This window comes from Coturnix japonica, chromosome 8 (assembly GCF_001577835.2).
Source record: "Coturnix japonica isolate 7356 chromosome 8, Coturnix japonica 2.1, whole genome shotgun sequence".
NCBI classification, from domain to species: Eukaryota; Metazoa; Chordata; class Aves; order Galliformes; family Phasianidae; genus Coturnix; species Coturnix japonica.
Window position 1 is genome coordinate 5,582,121 of NC_029523.1, and position 26,022 is coordinate 5,608,142.

General features: G+C 44.1%; 2 protein-coding genes across 2 annotated transcripts; one reads left to right on the forward strand and one right to left on the reverse strand.

Moving 5' to 3' along the window:
* Positions 1-2: 2 nt before the first annotated feature.
* On the forward strand, positions 3-25,404 carry AXDND1 (axonemal dynein light chain domain containing 1). The gene is made up of 28 exons (XM_032446146.1): positions 3-2,789; positions 3,575-3,734; positions 3,894-4,072; positions 4,364-4,464; positions 5,064-5,184; positions 5,374-5,459; positions 6,105-6,161; positions 6,299-6,404; positions 6,621-6,742; positions 7,196-7,336; positions 7,654-7,758; positions 8,055-8,175; positions 8,433-8,534; positions 8,669-8,832; positions 8,986-9,049; positions 9,457-9,691; positions 11,976-12,189; positions 12,774-12,867; positions 13,495-13,703; positions 14,258-14,354; positions 15,245-15,355; positions 15,770-15,907; positions 16,052-16,183; positions 16,552-16,643; positions 17,032-17,183; positions 17,901-18,028; positions 20,090-22,539; positions 22,855-25,404. The coding sequence occupies exons 2-26, from the start codon at positions 3,638-3,640 to the stop codon at positions 18,005-18,007; spliced, it is 3,147 nt and encodes a 1,048-aa protein (XP_032302037.1). The 5' UTR covers positions 3-2,789; positions 3,575-3,637; the 3' UTR covers positions 18,008-18,028; positions 20,090-22,539; positions 22,855-25,404.
* On the reverse strand, positions 20,089-25,107 carry NPHS2 (NPHS2 stomatin family member, podocin). The gene is made up of 8 exons (XM_015869749.2): positions 24,811-25,107; positions 24,471-24,574; positions 23,894-23,966; positions 23,516-23,598; positions 22,819-23,022; positions 22,077-22,132; positions 21,167-21,245; positions 20,089-20,468 (listed from the first exon to the last, which is right to left on the reverse strand). Exons 1-8 carry the CDS (start codon positions 25,082-25,084, stop codon positions 20,190-20,192), a joined length of 1,152 nt encoding a protein of 383 aa, XP_015725235.1. The 5' UTR covers positions 25,085-25,107; the 3' UTR covers positions 20,089-20,189.
* Positions 25,405-26,022: the final 618 nt, after the last annotated feature.

The window sequence follows — 26,022 nt, forward strand, 5'->3', positions numbered from 1 at the left end:
AAACCTGTGGGCTCTGGCCATGCCATCACAGAAGAACAGAGTATGCTCCATGTATTTGGACCATTGATTAATTCACCACGGACTTTTTCTAAGGGAACTTTTGCCTCCTGATTATTTGGGAGAAACTGTAACTTTGAAAAACAGTACTGAGGCAACCCAGTTGAACTGGATTGCACCAGGCTTCGTAGGCAGCATCCATTACGTGCTGTCCCCCCTTTGAGCCATTTCCATGCCAGTGAAACATTGTGCTGAAGGTGGAGTCTACTGGAATCCTACTCGTCCAGGGGGTCCCCCAAGTGGCTGCTCTTCTGGGCAATAGTCCAGTCAGATTTGCTAGTAGCTCATGGTTGGCTTCCGTCCATCTTCCTCATTCACCCTTTGTATTTTTTTTCTCCTTTTTGGTAATGGGATGTCTACAGAACTTCTCTTCTTTGTGATCCTGTCCGTTGCTATGCCACGGACAAGTGATGGAGCAACAAGTTATTTGCCTCCTTGCTGTGAAAATAGCCAAAGCATTCCTGGATGGCTTTGAACTGCGTTCTATGTACGATGACTGCCTAGGGGTTTCAAATGGGCAGAGGGAGAGGGTATCTTTTGTGTGGCAGTGTTGGAGAATCAGCTCTTTCTATGTTCAGAAACAGGGCACAGTGTGCAAAGTTTCTTTTATAAATGGAAAACTTAGGCTTTCTCTGTATTAAGTTCAGAGCGTTTTTGTCTTCTGAAAGCCCTTGTGACTTGAGGGATAGACTTTCTTGTAGCTCTTCCTTTCTGTTGCTCACAGATTATCATTTTTTGTTGTTGTTTTTGGTTTTTTTTTAAACACAATTTACTTAAAAGAGCTTTTTCTTTTAATTTGGCAGGTGCTTTAAGGTATACGAACTAAGGCTTTCTGTAGCAAGAATGATTTGAAATGCTATGACTGAACTGTAAGCAAATGTGATTGACTTTACAGGTACATCATGCGTTCTCATTTGAGATGGCTGTGTTGGGTTCTTCACCAGCCTGTCATGGTGCCCCTTGCCAGCAGGTCCTGTGGCAGCCTGACGCTGTCAGTGGGGAGTTAGGGTTGGCCCAGAGCTGGAGTCAGAGCCGCTTTTGTATCTGTCCATACCTGCTCTTGTCAGTGAGATTTTGGTTAATTGACACCTCTCAGCAGCAGCTTTTCCTTACTAACCTACAGCCCAGGTATTGGATACCAGCAGTGTTGGACTCATGGACCTGTCTCCCACTTAAATGTTTTTTTGGGCTTCTATTTTGTATTAAGCTGAGTCAAAAGTGAATTCATGAGCACCAGGAGATGCTCAGACTGTTCCAGCTTTTGAAATGCCTGTCGGAGGAAATGCTGTGCTTCAATAGGGAATGGCGTCAGGTCAGATTTGCCAAACTGCAGACTTGTGTCATTCTCCTCTAGAAGCATCTCCTACCAGAACTTGTCTGAGATGGTTGAGTTGGTTTCAGTGTATGTAAGCAAACTTGGCAGTATTAGTATACAAAATCCCAACAGTGAAATACATTTACTCTTACCTTGTTCAGCCTAAATAATCTGAAGTCTTTCTTTCCCTTCCTGCTTTGAGGGGAAGGGGTAGAAGTGCTGGAGCTCTCAAATCAAGCTTCCTCCTTTAAAACACAAGGAAAGCGTGAACAAAAGCAAACAAACCCTTTGGCCAACCAGCTCTATTGTGTGCTTAATACAGGATCAGACTCGGTGTAGTACTTCAGACTTGGTGCTTGAAGCACTTATGTACAGACATGATCGTACTCAAACAGGGCACGATGGTTTTGGAACTCACTTTTTTCTTCTTGATGCCTGTGTCAGGTCTTGCTGCTATCTCGGTGTTCTGGAAGGAGATAAAACCTTAGTGCCGAGTCACAGTGTTGCCCTTGCAGCTGGTGTTGTCATATCCCTAATGGAAAATACCAGCATCATTGGGTCAGTGTCCTTGCTGTTGGAATCCTGGTTGGTTGAGCGTCTGGGCAGCACAAGGCAGCCAGGATGGGGTGCTCAGCTGCTGGCCCTGCTCTGAAGGCTTGTGTTGGCAGGTGAAGGTTTCAGCCTTGTAGATCAAGGCATCTCACAACTGTTTTGTCAGGGAATTATTTACAATTTCATGGGGTTTTTTTCTTCAGTTGCTTTGAATATGGGCTTACATTCCTTTATTCTGGAGTGGAGATACGGAGTCCTTTGCACGTTTCCTGTTGAATTAGTCTCTTAGAGTATATTTGCTTGAAAAGAGTTTTCTTGGACCACAAATAGCAGAGGCAGCAGTGTGCTGTCCTGGTCAAGTAAATGAATGTTAAGGTTTATAACCTGCCCTTTTCAGATTTCTAATGGTATATTGCTGTTTTCTGGTCCAGCTTTGGAACGGCAGCCAGTACAGCTGCAGCTCATTGCTCAACATGACAAAAATCAGTGTTAATATTGTGACATACATCCAAAACCTGTCCCGTTATCGTGCAGATAATGGTTAGTTCTCAGGAAGACTGAACCTGTGCAGAGTCTTCATGCCTTGGTCCCTGGTACCAGCAGTCCCACGTATATGCAACCTGTACTGTGTTCTGTCATGCAGAGGAGCCGTTTATATCTACTGTATTACAGCAGTTGAAATATATTTTCCTATTAGAGGAGAAAACAACAGTCTTTGCCTGTTTCTTTCCCAAAGCTGTGGATTGGTTTGGGGTTGTTCTCCTTGGGGAGGTGGGGGGGAGCTGCTGTGATGCTTCCAGAATGCAGGGCTGGCAGTGCTCTGTTTCTATAGTGATGGAGTCGGTGAGGAGCTGGTAATAGCTGGAGGGATGGGGGGTGTGCTGCTCCCTGTGCTGTGTGGGAGCTGGAATACTTGGGAGGTTTGGGAGCTGCTGGTCTGCAGCAGGACTGCAAGGTGATGGCTGTGGGGTGGCTTCAAAGTGTGCCCAGCTCCAGGGTGCTCATAGCACAGCCTCTGTCCAGTGCTCTGCTAGAGGGGAGAATGTGCTTGGAGCTGTGGAAGCACAGGGAAAGGGCTCGTAGCTTTTGGAACAGAATAGGGTTTCTAGCCTCTCCCAGCTCAGCCCGTATTAAATCAGAACAGCTGCCAAAATGTACATCGTGTTGGTGATTTCTTCCTTTGCTTTGGGCCTGGGAAGAGTTTGTGTGCCAGGAACTGAATGTGCTGTTTTCCAGCTGTGCACCACGTGCTCGAAGTCAAGTCTTTTCTATGTCCTTAAGCTGTAGCAGTGAGGGAACAGCACCATTAATCAATCCTCCCATCCTTTGTGGTGAGAATACAGTGTACTGCCAAGCACTGGTTTTTAAAGAGGAGCAGAGAGTGGGAGGAAACCACTGCAGTGTATTCACTTATACACCTATGCAGGTGAATGCATTGCAGTCAGAGGAATGCTATTAACCTAACTGGAAACCACAGTACAAAAGGATGCAGCTGATAAGGAGGTCAAAGAGTATTTATAAAGAACAATGCGTATTGGCAAGGGTGGGCTTCACATGAGGGTCCCTGGGGGTTATGAAACTAATGGAAATAAGATCATTTCCATTAGCAAGCAAGAAGGAAAAGCAGTAATTCTAATAGAGGAATGTTTCTAGATTGTCCGTTATTGAAAACATCCTTGGTGAAGCATAAGGAAACCCAAGCATCTCTTCGCCATGCCCACCAATGGGATGCCAGTTCCTGGACCAAAGGCAGATGGAAGGAAAATGAGCCATTCCTTGTGCATGGGATCTGTCAGCAAGGACCGTGCAGGTAGAGCTGGGGTTGGAGACTGGGCAGAGGATGGTGTTCATCCTCAGGGACACAGAGCTGTTCCTGCTTTGGGATAAAGGAGTGGGCACCTTCTCACAGTTCTTCTTAGCCCTCTGTTTTATCAGCACAATAAATGAGTTCAGCCATGTTGCTTTCCAGAGATCCCTGTTTTAAGGGGTACACCGAGGATGCTGGACCGCATCAGGCCTGTTTCTTCCTCCCTGGAGTATAGTTTTGTTCCAGAAGAGGTTTGCCGAGCCCTGACCTGTGCCAGCAGTTCTCTTGGCAGCCCAGACTTACAGTCCCACCGAAAAACAAAGAACATAGAGGGTGTCAGGGTGAGTGCTTCCATCTTCTGCTGCTTATTGTCCAGGACTGACTCTCTCTTAGGGGCATGACTTCATTCTGTTGGTGAAAGAGAAGGGTGCCAACCTTGTTAGATAAACTGATCTTGTGTTATATCACTTTCCTGATCATGTGTTGCTGTGAAGCTCTTGTAGAGACTGTTTTGTCCACGCTGGTTTCTTTAGCCCTAAGGCAGGAATAGTTACATGGAGTCGTTCTGATCACTCCCACTCCTTGGCACATTTCTGGCTAAGAAGTGACAGCCACGTGTGCTTTGTCTGCAGGGCTGCCTGCAAAGCCCAGATCGGCTTTGGCATTATCCTAATCGTCGGAGCAAGTACAGACACCTGACAGACCACCCTGTCAGTTTGACAGGCGCTGGAAGGTAAGCAAAGAAGGGATAAGGAGTTGACTGCGATGGGAAGGCATTAGCACTACAAATGCAGATAGGTCTTGCCATCGGTTTTTCTAGTGGTGAGTGTCTGTGCTGCTTAATAAGGCTGGATGAACAGACCAGCTATCCCAGCTGAGCTGATCTGGGTGCAGTTCAAGGGAAAGATGTTTCAGGAATAATGAATAAAAATTGCTGCTAAATGATCCCTCCTTGGAAGCCATTCTTCCAATGGATCCCAGGCTCACCGCCATACTCTGAGCCAGGATTAAGAAAAGAAGCTCTTCTGGCTTTAATGGACTTAGCAAGGAATAGCTTTATGCTTCTTTGTAAATAAGCATTACTTAAATAGCACTAGGAATTGAAAAATGCTTTGCTCCTCTAGTGTTTTTATCAGATGTTGGGCATGTGTGTGACAAGGCACTGACAGCAGGCATGAAAAGACAGGTTTTTGGCCAGAGACAGGCAATGTGAGATTAAACTGCCAAGCAAACATTATCTTATCAGCCTTTTTTGGCCCAGAAGAGGCCAGTAGCTGGAGAAAGGTAGATTGCCTGTGTTCTGGGTCAGCTTATGGCTCTTCTCTGTTTCAGGGATGTCTCTTATTTGTGTGACGTCGTGCTGATCCAAGAAGACAAGAAAACAGTGGGTCTCAAAAGCTCTTTTCCTCATAGTGCTCAGGAACAAAGCAGTGGTCCAGCCTCAAGTACTTCTGTGAGTGCTGCTCCTCATTTATTTCTGTGTATATCATTAAGTGGGAGAAGGGAATTCTTCACCATGGAAAGACACCCTGTGAGCTTTGCTCTCCACTTTGCCAAAACTGTGCCATCTCTGGCAAGGAACTGGGAATCTGCATGTCATCTTCCATGCTGATGCTTAACGCGCTCTCTTTTCTACCCCTAGCAGGCAACCCTATTAGATAGTCTGGTTCCTGAGGAATTTCACATCGTGAGAAAACAGGGAGTTGTGCCCTTGAAGTACTTTGATGAGTAAGTGCTTTCTGATTGTCCAGGGTTTGTCCTCAAGCTGTAGAGCTTCTGACGTTGAGAACAGAGGAGAGAAATGACAATAGGCCGAGAATGCTGGAGAAACAAACTGCTTTCAATTCAGGAGAGTATAAAAATTAGTACAGAAATGAAACGTGGTTTTACAAATCCCGCCGTTATGGTAAGGCTGCGTTCAGCCCACCAGAGCAACATGAGCTACCTTTGCTTTGCCTTTACTGCTTTAGGAAGGGGGCAAAGGAGGATTTCCTGTAGGCTGTTAATACTAAATCTTCCCATAGCTGAACATGAATGTACAAGCTGAAGTCTCTTTAAGTCTCTTTTGATCTCTTGAGGAGACTTTTGGAAGTTTACCACTTATTTTTTAAGTGGTTTTGATGAGTCTAATTTTTCTACCTGCCTCCTAGAACTGCTTTCTGTACCCAGTTCTTCTCACTGGATCTCATATGGGTTCGATTCTTACTTTAGGCTCTGGTTGCTCCCACTGAGAACAACCCCACAGTTCTTTCCCTGTCTTACTCTGATCTCCTCATACGTGGGTATAAAGATTGAATTAGAGCACAGGATTCCTTAGCTAGTGTTTTATAATGAGTGTTTTATAATCCACTTTTTGTATGTTATTTTTCTTAGTAAATATACAACTCTGCTTGAAGACAGTGAGAAGAGACTACGTCTGTTCCCATCCATGTATGTACCTTGAATCAAATTATTACTGGGAGGGGAAAACCCCAAAAAACAACATACAACAGTTTGAATTCCATTTTGTGGGCAAATATCATAATATACCATATAGGATAACGATGTGTCTCTTTCTGGTCTGGCAGGAAACCTGGTGGGAGGTTGGAGGTCATACAACTGACAGAGGCCATGGACAGCATGTTGGAAAAAGCTGGAGTAGATGAGCTGATTGCAGTAACAGGACCTTCACAGGTGGATAACTCATTCAAACCTGGAAATATAATATCATTTTCCCTTGTGTTTATCTCTGTTGTGCTTAAGATGCCTCCGAGCAGTTACTTTTTGTCCAAGCCATCTGTCTGTGGTTGTTGTTATAAGTTAGAGATTGTAGATGTAGTGGTCTGTGCCAGTCTCAGTTGATGAAGTAGATTTGCCATCCTCTGGTGTTTGTCTCCCCTGTTTTGCCAGCTGCACAATATGCTGGAGCTGATGAAGGCGGAGCAGAACATTTACAACATAGTTTTCCATGAGCTGATTCGGCAGGTCAGCGTGGACTGCATGGAGAGAGGACAGCTGCTTTCTAAACTCAGGTCGTCATTTGCCAAGCACCCTTAATCCCCCCCTTGATTTATGGCAGTATCCTCTCAGGAGCAGCATTAGCTATTGCAGATCTTTCTTAATGTCACCGCCCAACAAAGCTGGCCTGTCACAGTGTCATTGGCATGGGGTCTGATGCCAGAAGTGAAATAGGATTGCCCTGCCTCGTTAACAACCAGTGCTATCGAACCTCTGTTATGTAACCAGGAGCTTGCACCCTGCTGCAGTGGTGCAGTCACAGCACTTGACAATGCTGGCTGGGGTTCCTGTGCTCTTTTCGCCTCACATTGCAGATTACCATTATTTGTAGCAATTACATTGTTCCAGAGCTTTAAAATCCCAACTCCAAAAAGGTTGCCCTCTAGATACGCTCCTGTGCAGTGAAAGGGATGCTTTGCAGATCTTCGCTTTCAAGTACCTTTCTGTTTTCACTCGTTTTGCTGTAGACAGAGGTATGTGGATCTCCTGGAACGTGTTCCTCAGCTGATGAAGGCGCTTTACAAAAAAATGATGGCTCAGCAGCTGGTTGACAGGCATATTACAGAAGAACTACTCTATTTTAAGGAGTGTGTTGCGCAGCTGGCCAGGTCTGAACCCTTCCTGATTCTAAGAAGTTATCTCAGTGCACTAAGCTTAGCATATTGGTTTTGTTCAGTTTTCTAATCTTCCTTACATAGGAGCAGGCAATTATGTTTCTAATTTGAGCCAGAGCTACAGGGACCACACTTGAGCCTCCTCACATCATTAGTCTACCTTATCACTGCCAGCTGTGCAGCATGGAAGCACAGAATGAGGGTTAAACCACCTGCTTTCCTTAGCACTTTGCACAGACCAGTCTGCATTTGGCAGAGCAGAGACCTTTGGGCTGGTCTAAGTTTATTGAGGCTGTTCCTTGCTGTTTCAGTGAGTTATATGAGATACGAGAACGTGACTGCAGGGTGACCAAAGAAGCAGAGAAAGCCCAAGAGGAGCTAGCTGCAGCCATGCGAGAGGCACAGGCTAATGCAAAGTAAGTTGCTTTCAAAGTGAAGGTTGGGAGATCTCTGCAGTATGGTGGTATCATTCTCCTGGCTGGGAAGAAGTAAGGGGCTGTAGACATCTTCAGATACCTAAAAAACTAAGTATTGAGGTGGTTGGTATCAGATTTGTGTTTGGGATTCACTTACAGAAATCTTGTGTCATAAATAAAACATCTAGTCTAGAACCAACAGAGATTTGTAAGAGTACTGATTGGAAACCCAGCATGAGGATATCAACACAGTGGTGTCAACATAGACAAACTTCCTTGTCTTCTTCTTCTTCTAGCCTTCTGGAGCAGTATCGAGAGTTATATGAGTTACAGAGGAGAAGGCTGGAAGAGCAGGTTCTGGCAGTAGCTCGGGAGAGAGACATTTGGAGCTCAGCTGCATGTGACCTGGCTCTGAAGGCAAGTATGGGTCAGTGATACACTGCAAGGTATAGACCATCACAGTAGGCAGACTTGTTCCAAGAGCAAATTTCATCCCAAAGAATGTTTCTGTTTAATCTAGTAGACCTTCTTGGTCTGTCTTGTAGATAAGAGGTTTATTTCTAAGGTAAGCGGCCTCACCTGCTTATACTCTATTTCACTGATGGTAGAGCTTCGTCTTACTGTCATATGTCCCTTCTCTCAAAAGACAATGGTGAAAATAATGTTTCTTTCAGATAATAGAAAGAAACCAGCTCACATCGCTTCGCAGACTCCATATTGGTGGGAAGGCTCTGGACAAAATTCTCAAGCACTTCATAATCCTTTTGGCTTCAAAGGTAGGACTTGTCTGCCACGGGTACCTGTTCAAGGTGTTGATATATCTCAAAAGGCCCAGACTGAAAGGAGAATTCCTTCAACTCAGATCAGAATAGTCACTATATTTCTTTTGTTTCCCATTCAATGGCCACAGGATCTGAGAGACCTCGCTGATCTACAGGAGGAGACCGAGCAGTTCAAAGGAATATTAGGTCATGTTGGATCAGAGATAGAGCATCTGGAGGAATCCAGCAAAGAAAAACTGCAACTTGTGTGCAGGAGCCTCAACAAGTGGCTTCAGTACCATCACAGTAACTTGTGAGTAGCCTGGAGGGACGGGGTGTAGTAGTGATTTCTCCCAGCCTTTGCCCCACACGAGGTTCCAAATGTAAAGTCTTTTTATATATTAACGTATATTTTGTAGACTTTTTTTTCCCTCTCAGCTCTCACACCTTCCTTTTTTCTGCTTAGTTCCTTTCAGATGAATGAAGAGCTATTGGATGAAATCTCAGAAGATATGAAGCTCTTAATAAATGTAAGATTTCTGGACATATTACTGAGTGGTATATGCTCAGCAAATTACCACTTGCTGTCAGTATCTGTTGCCCATCACAAATGTGAATGAAAGCACATCAAATTACATTTTTTGTTCTGAAGCTTCAACCAAGAATCTATGCATGAAAAGCTTTAACTGACTGTTAGACTTGCACACATTTGAGCACTGATTGCCAGTCCTGGTGACTGATAAATCATATTAGTCTGTAGAAGCATTCACAGTTGTCATCCTCATGGAGTAAGTTTCCCGCTTATTACATTTACTATGACATCTTTATGCTCATGAATTCCTCGTTGTTCTCTTACCTGATTTCTACCTCCTTTCCATTGCAGCCAAGAGGTGGTCCAGCTTTTGTGGGCACAGTAAGCCTGATGCTTTTCTTTCAGATGCTGAAGGAAGACACACAGCTGTATACAGGGGAGGCGAATATAGCCAAGACTGAAAGCCTCAAGAGTGCTGCCAGGATACAGAAACACTGGACAGAGTTAGGAGAAACGGTGCTGAGTCGACACCGGGACTTAACTGGAGCATTGCTTCCACAGCACGCTGCCCTGGAAGAAATAAACCAAAGAGCATGTGAACTCTATCAGCAATATAATACAAGGATAAGTGGGAATAATGGTAAGAAACAAGCCTTTCTTTGGGTATGCTATGGAAGTAGCAGGTAATAAAGTACCAGTTGGTGTAATCTGCACTGAATTTTTCCAAAGCTAACGTCTGATCCCTACATATATTTTAGTAACCAAAAGGTATGAACTCTGAGGAACATGATTCTCAATTGCATACAAGAAGAATACCTGGAATCTGAAATGCAAAGCAATAGAATGAAAGAAAACTGCAGTACAAATCAGGCATAAGCCACAAGCTGTGTTAAGTTCAGAACGTGTGTGGTTAGGTGATTGTGATTAGGTGAATAATGTGTGGAAAAGAAAGCAAATGTGCAATAAAAGAATAGATGTTTAAGTCTTAAAGCAAAATGTCACTTTAGAGTTCATTAACCTGATATTGCCATTTCAGAGGGTAATACTTTTTTTATTACCTTATCATTAAGACAAAGTTATCTTCATTTGGGTATTGATTTGTACTGATAATAAATTATGCAAATAAATGTGGTTTTTTTTGCTGATTAAAGTTATCATGTTCTGTGCGAGATAACAAACGTTTGTTGGGTAATTTGCAACTAACCTTTTCAACCTTTACCTCTTCTAGGCCTTGACTCGTTTCTGATTTCAGAACTGTTTCATCTCTGGTGTTCTTTAATCGTCTTATTTTCTTTTAGAAGACTAAGCTGAATATGTGCTGTCTAGAACTGCTGCTCATGCTTGCTAAGCTGCTTCTCATTCTGTCATGTTAGTCTTTCATAACGTTACCCTTTGCTTTTTCCTACATAATCTTACGCCGCATGTTATATTTCAGCTAAAGGAGATGAGATACTGTAAGTCCCAGCCTAAAAGACAGCTGAAATACCCTTAGCAGTTCTCATTAAAAAGTGAAAGAAGGAAAAAGAAGCAGGGAAACAATTGGCCAGATATCACCGCAGAAAGTTAACAGCTGGTTGTCAGAAGTCTTTGTATCTATTAGCAGCCTGAACAAAGGGTTAGGAGGCACAGTGCTGACATCTGATACAGAATTGCTTCTTTCTGTTGGTAAAGTCCAGAAAAAGGAGATTTAACTTATTTTTAACAAGGTTTTGGGAACTGGATCACAGTAAAGGTATTCTCTTCCTCCATACAAGGCTGTGTATTTGAATTGCTTGGACTCATTTAATGTCATTTAATAGCCTATGAGAAGAGACAAGGCATCCCACCTCTTTACATTACAGATACAGTGGGAAAAAAAGAAAGTAGCCATAAGAAATAGATTAGAGGAAATACTGAACAAGTTGTAATGGCTGTAATTTTGTTCTGTAAGGCAATGATATTCATTGACCTGAAATATTTATGCTCTGCTAAGATCGGGTTACCTGATCTCAAGCACCACGTGACAGAAATACAAAAGGTTTGGTATTCACTGACAAGGATGAAAGATGCAAAGGCAACAATGGCATGTGTGGTTGAAACTGATTACATTTCACTTAAGACTTCTGTTCTTCCTTGACGGTTTCTCACAGTCAGACCTTTTTTGTAAGATCAGGTTTTTGACTCTGAACGTGGTGGGTGATCAGATAAAGGCAGTCTTCCCAAAGCAAACCTATCTCCTTGTGGGGCTTCCACAGTGTTTTCTGTTACCATCCAACCTGTGGAGGGTAACTTCTTCCCCTTCTTACCAGTCTGAACATCCCAACATTGCTTCATTGCATGACTACTGGTCTGGAGTAGAACTTAACCAGTTCCATACCACAACAGTACAATGAGGAAATAGAATCATTAAAGTGTTTTAAAAACTGTAATCACCTCCATGTGTGTAACATCTTATCTTTGAAACAAGATGTCACGAAGACCAGGACCTTAGTAGGATTTAAAGGCTAAACACTGGACATCAGGAGCAACCACTGCTAATTTCAAGCATACCCCCAGCAATCATACCCCCATTGGCATATGCCAGATGAGTGAATGAACACATGATTTACTGTCTTATCCAGATATTTTTGCAAATTGATGTATATTGTATCTCTTTTGAAGAGAACTACAGAGCTTTTCATAAAAGAGTTCTATTGAGCCATCACATTTCTTTATGCAACAAGTCAAATCTGCCAAGACAAGAAGGGAAGTCGGCTTCACATCAAGCAGATTTTCTTTCAACTTGCTTTTAATTCGGTGCTTACTAAACAGTTTGTTCTTAGCACTAAGTATAGCCAGATCTCATGTAGGCTGTTCATCCCTCTTGGCAAATGGACTTTGAATCGAGCTTTGTTTTTGTTGGCTGAAAGAACGTAATTAAAGGTTTGTATTTTCTTCCCCTCCAGGCACAGTCATATTTTTGACAGACTTGGTGAGAAGCATGGAAGATTGGTTATTCAAGGCTCAAAAGCTAACGCGAGGTTCTGGCATGCATGAAACTGAACTGCAGGCATTTTATCACATGATTCCTTCATGGTTGGCCCAAGTGGATGCATTAATGAGCATTATAGGCTCCAGCCAGTTGCATAAAGCTAAAAATGATATGGAACCGCATTGCCCGTAAGGACAGAGGTGTTAATTGTGCCTTATACATTAAATTACATGCGTAAGAAAAGGAAAATGTGGTTTCGTGGGGACTCTGGCACAAGGAACTGGCAGAGGGATAACTGTGATCAGCTTAAGTGTTAAAATGTTTGGTGGCTGCCTTTCGACTTGGCCATTTGCTTTGATTTGGCAATATCTGTCGAGACAGTTGGTGGCTGGAACATCACTGTTTCTCAGAATGCCACCTGTTTGGAGATCTTGACATTTGAACGAAATAACCCACAATTTGTGACTAATTTATAGGCAGATTTGTGGGGGATTACTTCTTCTCATCGTGCTCTATTGCCTTTGGCTAATATCATTAGGAAATAAAGTATATGCAGAGCACACACGCAACATATATGTCAGATTATTTAGAAATGACAAGCTTGCCCACAACCACAGTGTTAATAAAACTGCTTGTGCCACGTCCCCAGCATGAGCTGTGCCAAACTTTGTTTCCCTTGAGCTGGGAACAAAGGTGTCTTTGAGACAGGATATCCCGGGGTGTGGTGCATTAGTTGTCACTTTGTCTCTGGATTCCCTTTTTCTTTTTTAAGGGTGGTACCTAGAGACTTATTTAAGATGATTCACCAATGGATTTTGTCCATGAATGCTCAGGTTGAGAAGACCACCATGCATCTTAATGAAGAAGTAAGTGGAAGCAAGTAAAGCACTGTATTTAGGGTTCACTGTTTCCTCTCATTTTTGTCTGGACGGACCACAGCTGAGAGGAATGCTTGTTTCTCCTTTAACACCTTCTTTCTTCTTTGAGTTGTGGCTTCTGTCTTCCAGACAGCAGAGCGTATCAAGACGACTAAAAATAGAGCACTAAGCAGTGCATCAACATTATTTTGTTTTGCTAATCTTTAGCAAGCTTTTCCTCTGGAATGATGTTGATATTTCCTGCTCTGAGAACTGTTTTGGCTGCTAGCTCTCTTGTTTTGTGTGTGTTTGTGTTAGTGAGGTATCTTGTAAATGTTTTACAAGCACGATGTGTGATTTTTGGTTTGCTGCTGAAATATGGACAAGAATGCCACATAGAGCTCATGTTGCTGAACAAACACTTGCAGAAAGATAGATCCACAGTAGGAAAATATTTGTTGGTAATGGGAATGAATATGGGAGAAACAAAAACAAGGGTAAAAGTTTCTGTTACTGGGTCAGTTTGCAGCTTGAATTAGGTAGAATGTTGGCTTAGGTGAAATGCACTGAATTCAGTCAAAATGATAAGACTGTTCATTTATTATGGGTTTAGATTTGCTCTGATGTTTTGTGCAGGTGACTGAACTGCACAGGAACTTGATCCTGTGGCTGGTGAATTTGCTGCGATACATGGTTGAGGATCGTTTGTCCTCTGAGTGTCCAGAGGAACCAGAATCAGACTTTGAGATGGTTGAGGAGCTCAGACTTCAGGGTGTTCGTGAACTACAGGAAGAAGCAGAAGAGCTGGTTGCCAAGATGTGTGAACTGTCCGGTTCTATATCCAGGTATGAACAGAAGTTTTCAGTTTTGTCTAAAGGAGGCATATCAATGAAAAATGTGCAGTGTGCCAAGAGATTCCTTGAGGCAACTGATCAGTTCGGTTTTCCTTAGAGCTTTTCCTAGGTTCTAAATGGTTCTTACTGGAATTTGGAGGGAGCTTAGTAAGATAGGCACATCTAAAGGGAATGGCAGTATCTGCTTTATAGCTGGTACTGCTATAAAACATGCTGGCGTCTATAACTCTGTGGGCTCTGCCTACTCTCCTGAGCATCACCTCTGGAGTATGTAAAGCAGTATAGGCAGTGAGTCTGCAGTCCAGGTCACCTGGAGCAAAGCCTGCACCTGATTCTGCATCTACGTTCACATTTCCTCTATGAGGTTAGTACAGTACAGCTGACTGGGAGGTCACTGTGTGAGTGATGCAGGTGAGGACTGCTCTCTAGTGCAGAAGTTTAGAGGTAGCTCATACATCTTGCTGACAGCAACAGGATGCTTACTGTAAGGCAGAGAGCATTTGAGGGCACTCTTGCAGCATCAGTGACATTCTCCTTCTTTGCAGCTGCTGCCATGGGATTGTCAGCGCACTTGTTCGAAAGAAACGGTCAGAGAAGGATTCAGAAGCTGATTTTGAGCTAGAGGAGCTGAATAAGCTCAAGGTAAAAGGTGACTGTTTCCAGCTGTCTAGGTCTGTATTTCAATTAGACCACGTTTGCTTTGTGAAAGGTAGAGAAGAATAAATGTGATGATTTTCAAGGAGGAAGACTCTTAGCACTCTAGTGAACTGCCCTGATCTCTCAGATTTCCTACTGACTCCACAGAAGTGGAAAGTGGATAAAACTGAACATGACTTGGGTTTAATATTTTCCTTATCCCATTTCAGGGTATCCTGCTAGATTTATCCCATATAAACGACAGTAGTTTCACCTCTATATTAGAGCTTGTCAGATGTAAATTGAGATTTGAGCAGTGCTTGGGAGTTTCTGGAAGTGTTTGGTGCAATATACCATTATAAAGACTTGCTTGAAGTATTTTGCTGTCAGTTAGCCTACCTTCTGCTTCCTTTATACTTGAGCTCTTACTTAAAATATATGTTGATGGTGGCAACTTTATTTGAAGCAGTGCAAGAAGCATGATAGTGTATACATTTCTTCCTCTGGTAATTGTTACCATTGTCATCTTCAGTGTCTAGCCAAGCTAGACTGAAAAGCTTTATAAAAAGTAAACCTTCAGATTTTCCTTCACTTCTCCCCACATGGGCTGGGACAGAGACATTCTGACCTGAGTGGAGCTTGTTGAAGGAATTGAGTGATTAGACAGTGATGGATACCATGTCTGGAAGCCTGGAGAAATGTCTTCCATTTGCTCCATGAGGTGTGAATGGAAGGGTCCATGCATGTCCCTGGAACAGATAAAGATGGGATTATTTAACTGACTGAGTGATTATGATCACTGATCTATCTATCTATATAGATATCTATCTATATATATACACACACATACATATATATATTATCAATAACACCTCTTTTCTGTTATGTCTTCTCAGACTGAGTGCTGTAATTGGATTCATGTGTGTAGCCTTCTCCTTTCAGAGATCAAAGGCACTCCAGTCACCTTTCTGCATTTAGAGGAACTGAAAAACCTCTTTGGATCAGAGGTATATATTGACTGCATTTGCTGTTCTAGGTTGAACCAGTTTGAATGAAGATCTGCTTTAAAATTTCTAAGTGAAGCAGCTATGATAGAACTGCACTGGTAGAACAGTTCTGCATGATGCCTGCTAGCTTGATGCTAGCAGAGTGATTTTAATCATGAGTAACTATACTCATGACTAGTATGTCAGTACTACAGAATACTGCCACTGCTGTAGGCCAAATGCTGTCTTTCTTTTTCTCTATACAATAGCCTGTAAAAAGCAGATCTGTCACAGTGGGTCCTGCTTATGAAATTATAATATAAAGACTGAGTCTAAATGTGTGCAAGAAGAAGTCAGAGACCAGATATTTTGCCTGGGTTATTTGGATGGATAAAAGGGACTTGGTACTAACTAAATCATTATGGTGCCTTATAGGAATTGCAATTGAAGCTTAAGGACACTATCGTTTCTTCAACTCAAGAAGAGCTTAAAGCTGATGATGCCAACAGCAAAAAGAAACCAATAGCAGAGAAAGGAACACCAACAGTAGAAGAGAAAATTGTCCTTATGCAGGTAACTGTAGAAGCTGCAATATCCAGCAGGGTTGTGATTTTTTTATTGCTTGGTGCATGTGATGGGAATCGTGGCCTTTTACTTGCCCTGGATGTCACTGAGGTAGTGATATTTCCCCTATTTTCTGTTCATTTTGTCTCTTAGGAGCAGCCAGGTGCTAGTACAGATGATATGAGTGAAGGTGATGAAGCTACTGCAGACGTGATCAGATATGTAGGACAAGACTTCAACATCCACCTGAAGTCCCTGAAGTCAGACATCATTTCAGTTACAGGGGTAGGTGCCTTACTCTCAGTGCTTTAGAGGCAGACAGATAGTGCAGTGACAGTGAGAGACTTAGAAGTGTGTATGGACTTAGATTTGTTAGTAAAAATGAATCTCTGGAAATCATAGTAACCTTCCTAAGCTTCTTTTAATTGGACTCCAGAAAAGTTCTGGTTCTTTTCTTCAAATGAAGAAAACTAAGTCCTGCTGGACAATTTGAGAAGCTGCCTCTGGCCATTGATTGTTAATTACTTCACTCCTGGTCAGGCTGTAGCCATCTCCAACATCTGTAACCCAATGAATACATGGGCAACCATGCAACCAAGGCAAAGTGCCAGTGAGATACTTCACTTATGGAAGGTTTTGTTCTTCCCAACCAGAGAGAGATGACTGCCAGCAAGGCATCAACTCCCTTTTCTCAGAAAGAGTTTGAAGCTCTGGCACTGCTGGAACATCTACAAGTGCAGCTTCTGTGAGTACTGGTCCTATGCTAGAGGGATAAGCAGGGCAGGGTTTCATTTATATCTGTTCTGCTTTCTGATAAGGTTCTGCTTCAGTCATCTCTGTTGGCTTAATTTTCAGTTTCTTTCTCTTCCAATTGTCTCAAGCTGTTGATTGTGATGTTAGCTAAAGATGTGATACTTCTAACACTTGGTTAGCAAATGCTGAGTTTAAAATGAATTCACTTTGCAGGGCTTGCATAGCTGTGCCATGAAGTCCCCATCTCTTACAGAACTTTTCACAGTGCCCTTTTCTGAAACCACAACCGTATTTTATAGAGTTGTTCAGTTCCACTGCACTGTTTCAGCTTTCTGCCTAGATTTCAGGTTTTCACCATTATCTTTGCTTCTTTGATTCAGAGAAACAGAAACCCGTGCTCAGAATGCAGAACAAAGATCTGAAGACTTTGAGAAGAAGCTGGTAGAAGCTCTGGAGAAAATCCAGGAGCTAGAGAGGGAACTGGAGGAGAGGGACGAAGTGGTCCCAGAACCAACACCTAAAGAAGGGCAAGGTCAGGATAATCAGTGATCTGAAACCTCTCCTGGATTCAGAGCAGGGTTCAATTTTCTGAGAATACCTTATTCATGTGCTAAAAGGGACGTTTAGCACATTTAGCACATGCTCCTTTCTTCCTGAGCATGTCCCAGGGTCTTGTCTAGACTCGCTGTCAGAGCCTAAACAAGGAGGCTATTACTCTCATTCCAGATTCGGGTAGAAAGAAGTGCTGAGCTCGGTCTGTTTTCTGAGAGAAAATAATTTTGTTTGGTTTTGCTATATGACACCAGGTCTACATATACTCTAGGTATTAGATGTCACCGTAATTGGCTTCACCTTCCTTTTAAGTATTGTTACATTCAAGGTCTGTTTAGAATCACTGATTTGTGAATGTTTCAGGTCCTTTCACATCCCAGGTACCTTTTGTGTTAGTGGCAGAGGGTCTTTGTGCTGTCTCCATCTGTTGATCGCTTGGTTTTGCCCAGGTGGCGTGGCACTCGGTTCTTTAGGTGGCTTGTTTATTTTAAATGAATGCATTTTCTTTCTTAGCTGAATCTGCTCAGAAACAAGATGTGAAGAGGGAGAGTAAGTGGGAATTAGAACTTAACACTTCAGTATATACTCTCTTTGATATCAAAATAAGAAGAGAGAATAATTTGTTTAAAATACAATACCTTAGACATATTTACCCTGCATTTTAAAGGCTTTTGTTGTTATTTTTCTTTTCTTTCAGAAAACTGTTTACAAGAAAGCTTACCTGAAGGGGAAGGCTGCTCAACTCCCAAAGCCCCCAGCTCTGGCCAGCCCAAGCAACGCAGAAAAACAAAGAATAAAAAATAAGAATACCTGGGCAGTTTTTTGGTGACTATTCAGAGTAGTTTCTCACTCCAGTCTGCCTTTACTCCTTATTAGCTACCCCTCTCTCTGTGCCTTCTTGGCACTTGTGTTGTTCTTCTGGCTGGTTCTACCACTTCCACAGCTTGTCCTGTGCTTGTCCTCTACTTCCCCCCACAGCTCTAGCATCTCTACAGCTTGTTCACCCTCTCTATATGCTGATATACCCATATTCAGTACTTCTACAACTTGAACAAACCAAACCACCCAGAGAGGTGGTCTCCCAGGGCTGGTGGTCAGCCTGGCATGGTCTGTGTGGTTATGAAGCTCTGCCAGGACAGCAGCAGCTGCCTGGGTTTGGCACAACTCAAATTCTGACCCAGTCTCAGCTCTGAAGAGCAGGTACCGCAGCTGCCAAGAACCATCCCTGCTCCAGACAGCCCCTGCCAATTCCCCTAGAGTAAACTCTATTATGGAACCTACCATATTATATCAGCAACACTGAAGCACATTTTTAAATGTTTTCCTTCTTTGAGGTTTTAAATCTGTACCTCCTGAAGGCAAAATTACAAGTTTCTGCCAACTCTGTGTGGCAGAAAGATTACAGAGCTTCCCAGAATTAGTTTTCCATGTCTAGATCACTACTGAGTTTTATTACAGGCATACAAGCAGCAGCCAATGGCGTCCTGCAGCCAGCCATCTCCTGAGTGTTATAGTGGTAGAATGAGTTGGATGTGAGGTTATATCTGGAGCTCAGATGCTGTGTGATCTCTAAGTTCACAGGTGAGGTTTTCTTCCCTTTTCAACCACCTGTAAGGAGGCTGCTTTGCTGAGAGTCCCTGCTGCAAGGAGACTAGCGAATGCTGGTGGAGTGAGATACGTGGGAGCGCTGAGTGTTGAGAAGGGGGTTTCATGGAGCTGTAAGATCTGATTAAACAGAATTACTCGGTATTTATTCAAGTGGACTCCGTGTAGAGATGTTAAACTAGTATCTGCTGGCCATCCTTGAGACACAGTTGCACGTAGCAGAAGTATTAATGCTATTATATAATTAATTGTATGGGCCAAGTGTGTGAGTGTTACTAGCAGGCAAAGAGAGACTGAATAAAATGAGTGAAAAAGCAAGAGTGAGCAGCTGGCTGGTCCAGCCCTGCTAAGCACAGGGATGATGGGAAACTACTGTGTAAGAATTTTGAGGACTCTCCCCATTTCCTTGTGTGTAAAAGTTACTAACGTGGCTGCATGGCTGCAGTGGGCAAAAGAACTACTGTTCTCAAGGCTTTTAGCTGGCTCTTTTCTTAGTGCTGGATTCCATTTCTTAGCTCAGTGGGAGTTGGCTAAATGAATCACCTTCCTTATGTTTTCAGACACCCCTGCTGGAAGCAGATGCTCACAAGCTCAGATCTTGTCCTGTCTCACCACCCAGTGGTAGCAAGCAGCAGCACAGCCTGCCTTCCTCCCTCTACACAACTGAGAACTGTCAAGATACAGGCTTTTCTGGGAAGAACCTTTTCCTTCTTTTCTCCTATGCTAGTACTAGGGCTAAACATATTGGTTGCCTACCAACATATATGTGTGTGCATGGGTGGCAACTGAAATCTTATATCCAGTACACCACAGACAGGACCTGTCTCATTCTCTTGTCACAGGAGACGCAGGCTGGCAGCACCTACCAAAGTACCTGCATGTTGAGCCCTTCCCCCTTCCCCTTGTTTGCCAGGCTCCCACCCACACCTGCCCGGCTGTTGTCTATTCCCTGCCAAGTCACACAGAGGAAAAGGCACCTTAGGAAGGATCCCATCTCTACCACCCAACTGCTCCCACTTTCTCAGGACGCAGCATGTAACTAATGATGTGAGACAGGCTGTCTGTTTGGAGTCAGGCTTTCCTGACAGTGTGATGGAGTAGGACAGATTAGATCCAAGGGATCTTTTGTGTCAAGGTACATCAGGTGATGTGTAAGGGAAGGGATAACACTTCTCCCTCAGTCCCCTGCTCACATTTGCACCAACACATCGTGTTCCATATTTTTCCCTTTCCAAAACAAGCAGAAGCTTCTTTCATGTACAATCTACTTTTATGTTACAGGTCTGGGCTGCCTTCCCTCCTGCCTCCAGTCCAGTACCTGCTGGTGGGCTGCCCATAGACCAGCCATCTTGCTCCTCCCTGAGCATTTCTGGGAGAACTCTTAGAGCATAGGTGAGTCCTTGTTGTCTTTCACACTTTCTGGGAGCTCTGTGCTGTCTGTGATGACGGTGCTCACTCCTGGAGGGCTGCGGGTAGCTGGAGAGACCAGATTCGTGGGATCCAAAGGTAAGGGCAAGATGAAGGCAGCAGGTTTCTCTGCAGCAAGGGAGTGCAGTGCATGAAGGTAACGGAGCTGAGCAGCAGCAGGGGCACTGGACAGAATCTCAGCTGCCATCCGCAGGGACTCAGAAGCAGCCTTCTCCCCCTCAGCAGCAATCACCTACCAAGGAGGAGAGTGATATTTCTGTGAGGCAGGGACTAAGGGGTATGGACTATTTATTACAGAGGGAGGTTGCTACCATGAACTTTCCACAGGGCCCCTGTGATTGTAACATCCCTGTTGTCCCGATCATGGCACATACTAGACCTCATGTCTAATTTGCTTTAACTAAAGCTACATGAACTTTGAGTGCTACTAGTTCTATCAGAGCTTACAACTGGGTATATGCATGCTTCAAAAGCATGTGAGAGGGCAGCCCACAAGCTAAGCTTGTGAGAATACTGGACACAAATCCTACCTAGGCTCAGTGTAAGGTATGGAAGACAGCACTATGTGTGGGGTACACGACAGTGGTGGCAGCCCAGCTCTGCCCTCCTGGCTGGGTCTCTAAGCATGAGTGAAACCCAGAGAAGGGAGTGGTTCTCACAGGCATTGTGGGTCAGGGATGACACCAGACCTCTTACGTGTCTTTCTGGCCTGTGTATAGGTACCAGACCTGGGATTCCACTGGGCTGGCCCATGCTTTTACTGCAGCTCACCTTGCTTGACACAGCTCTTGAACAGGATATGAAGATCTTGAACAGATCTTCCCAGAGCTGATACCCTAGTGTGGCATGTTCCAAGGACCTCAAACCAGGGTGGGAAAAGGAAAGAGGGATGCTTTGGAAGTAGACGGGAGTTATTCGGTGTTGGCATACCCGCACTTTGGCCTGCCTCTGGGCTTCTGCTTCCACAGCCAAGGACTGCTGGACTTCAGCAGGCAGCTGCACGTTGTTGCTGTGGTAGTGAAGGATAAGGATTAGCGGGGCTCTAGGCTCATCTGACAGCCCTGTACTGCCCTCTAGGGCTTAGAACGGGCTCACAGAATGGACTCTACAGATGTTCAGGAACATCCATTGCTCTCTGCATATCCCTCTGTGGATGACTCCCTTTAGCATTCTACTTTAATTTCCATCTTTCTTTTCCAGCCTGGTTTTGTACAGATCCAAGATGGAATCATTAGAAGATAATTATCATGATAACTAGATCATCAGTGATGTACATGATCGCTAGGCAGCAGAGAGGCCTTTTCTATTTGTGCCTCTGAGGCTTGAACTTCATGCTTATGAAGTCTGTGACATATCAGAGGATCCACTTGGAGACTGCTCTCAAGACAGCCACAGGAACTGCCTTCTCTTTACAGATTTGCTTCTCTGCTGCCTGGCTCTCTACGTGATGACCAAGTCCCACCTTTTTCTACAGCCTTCTGAGAGTTGAGCCCAACCACTGCTAAGACCCTGAGTCCTTTGATCTAGAGTGGGACACAAGTTCAGTGCCAGCTGTGACTCTCAGACTAACAGAATTGGGTACAAACTCTGCCTACAGAAGAGTTGATGAGATCCCACCTAAGAATTCTGCATCTGTCTGTCAGTGTAGGAGCACGTACCATCTTTGCACATGAAAGTTTTATGTGGGACAGAGGTTTGAAAGGGGTGGTGAAAACAAGGAAGTAAGGAATGCAGAATAGCTGCAGGGAGAGAGCCAGGGGCAAAGACGAACCATGAGCAAGGCAGAATGGATACTTGCAAAATGGCAAGGAAGTCTCCGCTACCAGCACTTCCTACCTACATTTCTGTTCTCTCCACTTTGATCCCCCAGCAGCCTGTAACCGCATCCAAAGCCACCTGTCAAAAGGAAGATATTTGAGAACACAAGGAGAACACAAGCCCTTGTCCAGGCCCTCAAAGGGACTTAGACAGTCCAGGAACATTAATTCAAGGCAGTAAGGCAGATTTATTATATTCTGAGTGCAGGCTCTTGGAAATAAAAATTATACCCCTCATTTCTGATTTGGATTTGCCCTGAGGGTTTAGTACGATTTAGCTAGTCGTCCATGCTGGTTAGACTGTAGAATCAATCCACTTCCATAGGAAACATTCAGCTCCTGACTGATATATTCATGTTTATGTGTTGTGGCCACAGAGAACTGCTTCTGAAGATCCCATGTATTCAGGGTTTATGGCATCTCTCTCACAATGCAGAAAACCATTCTCATGAGAAAATCGTCTCTGGAATAAGCACAGAACCTGAGGTACTGCAAAGCACTGATGAAAAGGATTTAAGGGCTTCCTTCATGCTTCTCACATCACAATGTTTGCTATTACCCACAGATGCTTGTGAGACCCACGCTGTAAATCCTTCCCCTAAAATGATCTTTAAAAAGAGAAAAATCTCCTGTTTTTCTATGGAGACACTCTATTACACTCTTTTGCAAAATAATGTCTGTGATGCAGGACTGATTATCTTCCAGGCTTGTTAGCAGAGCCTTAATTGCCCGCTTGCTCCACCCTCTACCCAGCTGCAGAAGCACCTTTATCTCCTGGCTGATGCTCTTTCTCTCCAACAGAAGTTCAGAGAAGGCTCGATGTGCCAGGAGGCGCTTTGTGGTGGTCTGCACCAGCAGCTGGATGGCACTGGAGATGCTGGTGAGGGTGGTGAGGAGAAGAGAGGCATTCTCCAAACGGTAATAGCAGACAGCATCTATCTCCAGTGTAACCATGTCTTTAGTTACCACCTAAGCAGAAGATATGAAACAAGATGAATATGGTTCTGACAATTTTAAGGTAGCACAGAAAAGTACACACGTATGGGAAAGAAGAAAAGTTAGGTGGCTGTGTCTTTGTAGTTACCAACCCTGCTGCTCTGACCTTAGGCAGTATGTACCCCCCAGTGTGATGGGTAAAAACTGCTCTAAAATCCATAGCCCAGCCACTTCCTATTGGTTACCACTAAAGCTTATCAAATTGAATGGGATCAAAAGCAATGGCTTTAAAATGGCAGGGAGGTAAAGGATATTTCTCATCCATTCACAGGAATCCAGCAGCTAAGGCTTTGCCAGAGTGGCTTGATGTAAGATCATCAGTGAAATAACCTAAGAACTGGCAACATTTAATGCTATCTTGTGGCCAGTGGAGTGACATGGAACCAGAATCAGAGCTGTCATCAAGCACAGCATGACCAGATAAAGAGACCCAAGAATTAACATAAAGAAGGGATGGTAGTCGTACCTGGTGGAAGGGGATCTCTAGGGTTTTGAGGCGGAGGTCCACTTTGTGATATGTGTCCAGGCAGGGAAGGTAAAAGAAAAGACCTGTGGGAGAAAAAGAAAGTCTTTGGGTGATCATCAAAACCACAGAAATTGCTTCTTCAGCTCTAGGGAGCGGTAGAGGGGATGGTGTACAGAACTATGAAGGAATAGCAATATATAGGTTCAAATTGTGGGTCTACTTCTGTATTGGGAAAAGCCATTGGAAGCTGACGGACCTAAGAACGACATTGTGTCTCGTGGTTAACTATACCTGCCTGGAGGGTACCAGAACAAGAGCTTTGGTAGAGCATGATGAAGAGGGACAAAATGGCTGGGGGGAGCTCAGTAAGCATCTTACCAGGCCCTCTGGCCCTGCCAGGAAGGAGATGCCCAAGCCGGAAAACAATGGCTCTCTCGTACTCCCGTACTACCTGCAGAGGGAAACAAAAGCTTGGCTGGAGCGGAAGGCATAGGACTGGGAAAAAAAGCCTCACCGGGCTGTGCATAGGAAGACTTCTGTTCTGGTAATGCCCTTTGAAAGGAGGATTTCAGCAGATCAGGTCAGCATTCCTGCTGTATTATGGTTTGGCTGAAATTGAACACCTTGAGCTTAATCTATTTCCTGAGAAGCACTAATTAAAGTATGTCTACTTGTAATCATGCCATAAATCAGAGAAAACTGGAGGAAGAGGAAAAATCTGCTATTAATTGAAAGATCAATCTGCCTTTAAATTTGTAACACCAAATCTATTTCAGCCTGCTGCTGCAATGCAACTATCTCTGGATTGGGAGAGCTGAAGATTATGTTTAAAAGTGAGCAGACCTGCAATCTGTTTAATAACAAGAAGCTAAGCCAAAGCTGCTTACGACCAACACATGCTGGTCATATCAGACACCAAATCCAACATCTGAAGAGGCATCATGCCTATTCTTACCTTCATGCAGAACCAGACAGATATGGGGAAAGTCATGATGATGAACAGGAAAGACAATATAGTCAGAAGCCACTCACAGATGTTGAGACCAGGAGACTTCATACCTAGGGGGAAATCCAACATGACTGTGTTAGGAAAACAGACATTTGCTAGACAGCACTGATCTGCCTGTACTGACTGTAGAAGCTGGCCGGAGCTTCCATTAACCTGTCCTGAGGACAATTACTTATCTGTGCAAGGTATGATAGCACTCACCATGCAGAAAGCAAAGTCACACTGTCACCCACACAGTGTCAAAGAGCCCGTAGCTTTTCTGCCCCTTCCCTTCTATAAATCATACCTTCTTCTTGATGCTCGCTGTCCAGCAACATCATTGCCTCCATTTCTTCATCAGATATCACATCATCCACATCCACCACTGTGGATGTGTGCACCCTACCATCAGTCCCTACAGCGCTCTTAATCTCCTTTTTCTCCTGCCTTATATCTCCTGTTTCTTTGCTGGCTTCTTTGCTTCTCTCCCTCTTCTCCTGTTTCCTCTGTGTAGCTGGAGACTGTCTCTTTCTCCTATGGGACTCCCTGGAAGAGCTTCGAGATCTCTTATCCATCCTCATCTGATTCTCAGCACCGAGGAGCACACAGCTTCCTATGGGGCTGGAATGAATCCCTGCTTGAATTTATTGCTGCAGGCAGAAAATCCAGGCAGGGGAGGAGAGAAGAGGAGGTGTCAGATCAAGGAGGCTTGATCAAGGTTACCACAAGCTTGTCAGATGTAATGGACAGTGAAGTGAGCAAGCTGTTTCCCTCCTGCTCTGCTCTCATCTCACACAGCTGTTGAAATGATACAGAACGTTAGACCTGAACATGGTGAACTCCAGGAAGACATTCTGCTTGTACCTTCCTGCCTTTGGAAATCAAATGCATGCAATCAAAAGCGCTCTGATGATGTTTAATAGGTGGTTTCTGCAAAGCTGTTGAAAAACAACCTGCAACCCCAAATGGTCTGAGTGTCCAGCACAATGAGCTCCCAGTTCAATGTGATGAACAAGGAGGTCATTGCATGCACAAAGCTATTGAATTTGTGTCCAAATTGCCAGCAGAGCTTGTGTGTAAAATGCCTTCGGAGCTTTTTTACCTCAGAAAGAGCTTCCACAGGGCACAAACTGTGGTGCCGTCTGTGTAAACCTCTGCAAGGCGCTCACACTGTGTCACAGCAGGGCTGAAAGAAATCAATGCCTGATGGCAGTCACACTAACGATGCTCAATGGGCAGTGCTGAGCTCAGGGTTTCCCACTCGGCCTCTGGCAGATCCGCCATGCGGGGGAGCTGCTGGAGGCAGCTGGGGAGGCGCTGGTTTTGTTTTCTTAAAGATTCCTGTTTTATTGCGGGCTGCCCAGAGGCAGGATGTTAAAGCAGAGGGGGCAGGTGTGCCAGCTCGCTGTTTTCTCGTTGCAGTGATGAATATAGAGGGCTAATAGTAAAACAGCCACGGCGAAGCGCTGTGGAAGAACGGCCCCACTCCACACCTCAGCGCGGAAGGGCGGGAAGGCAG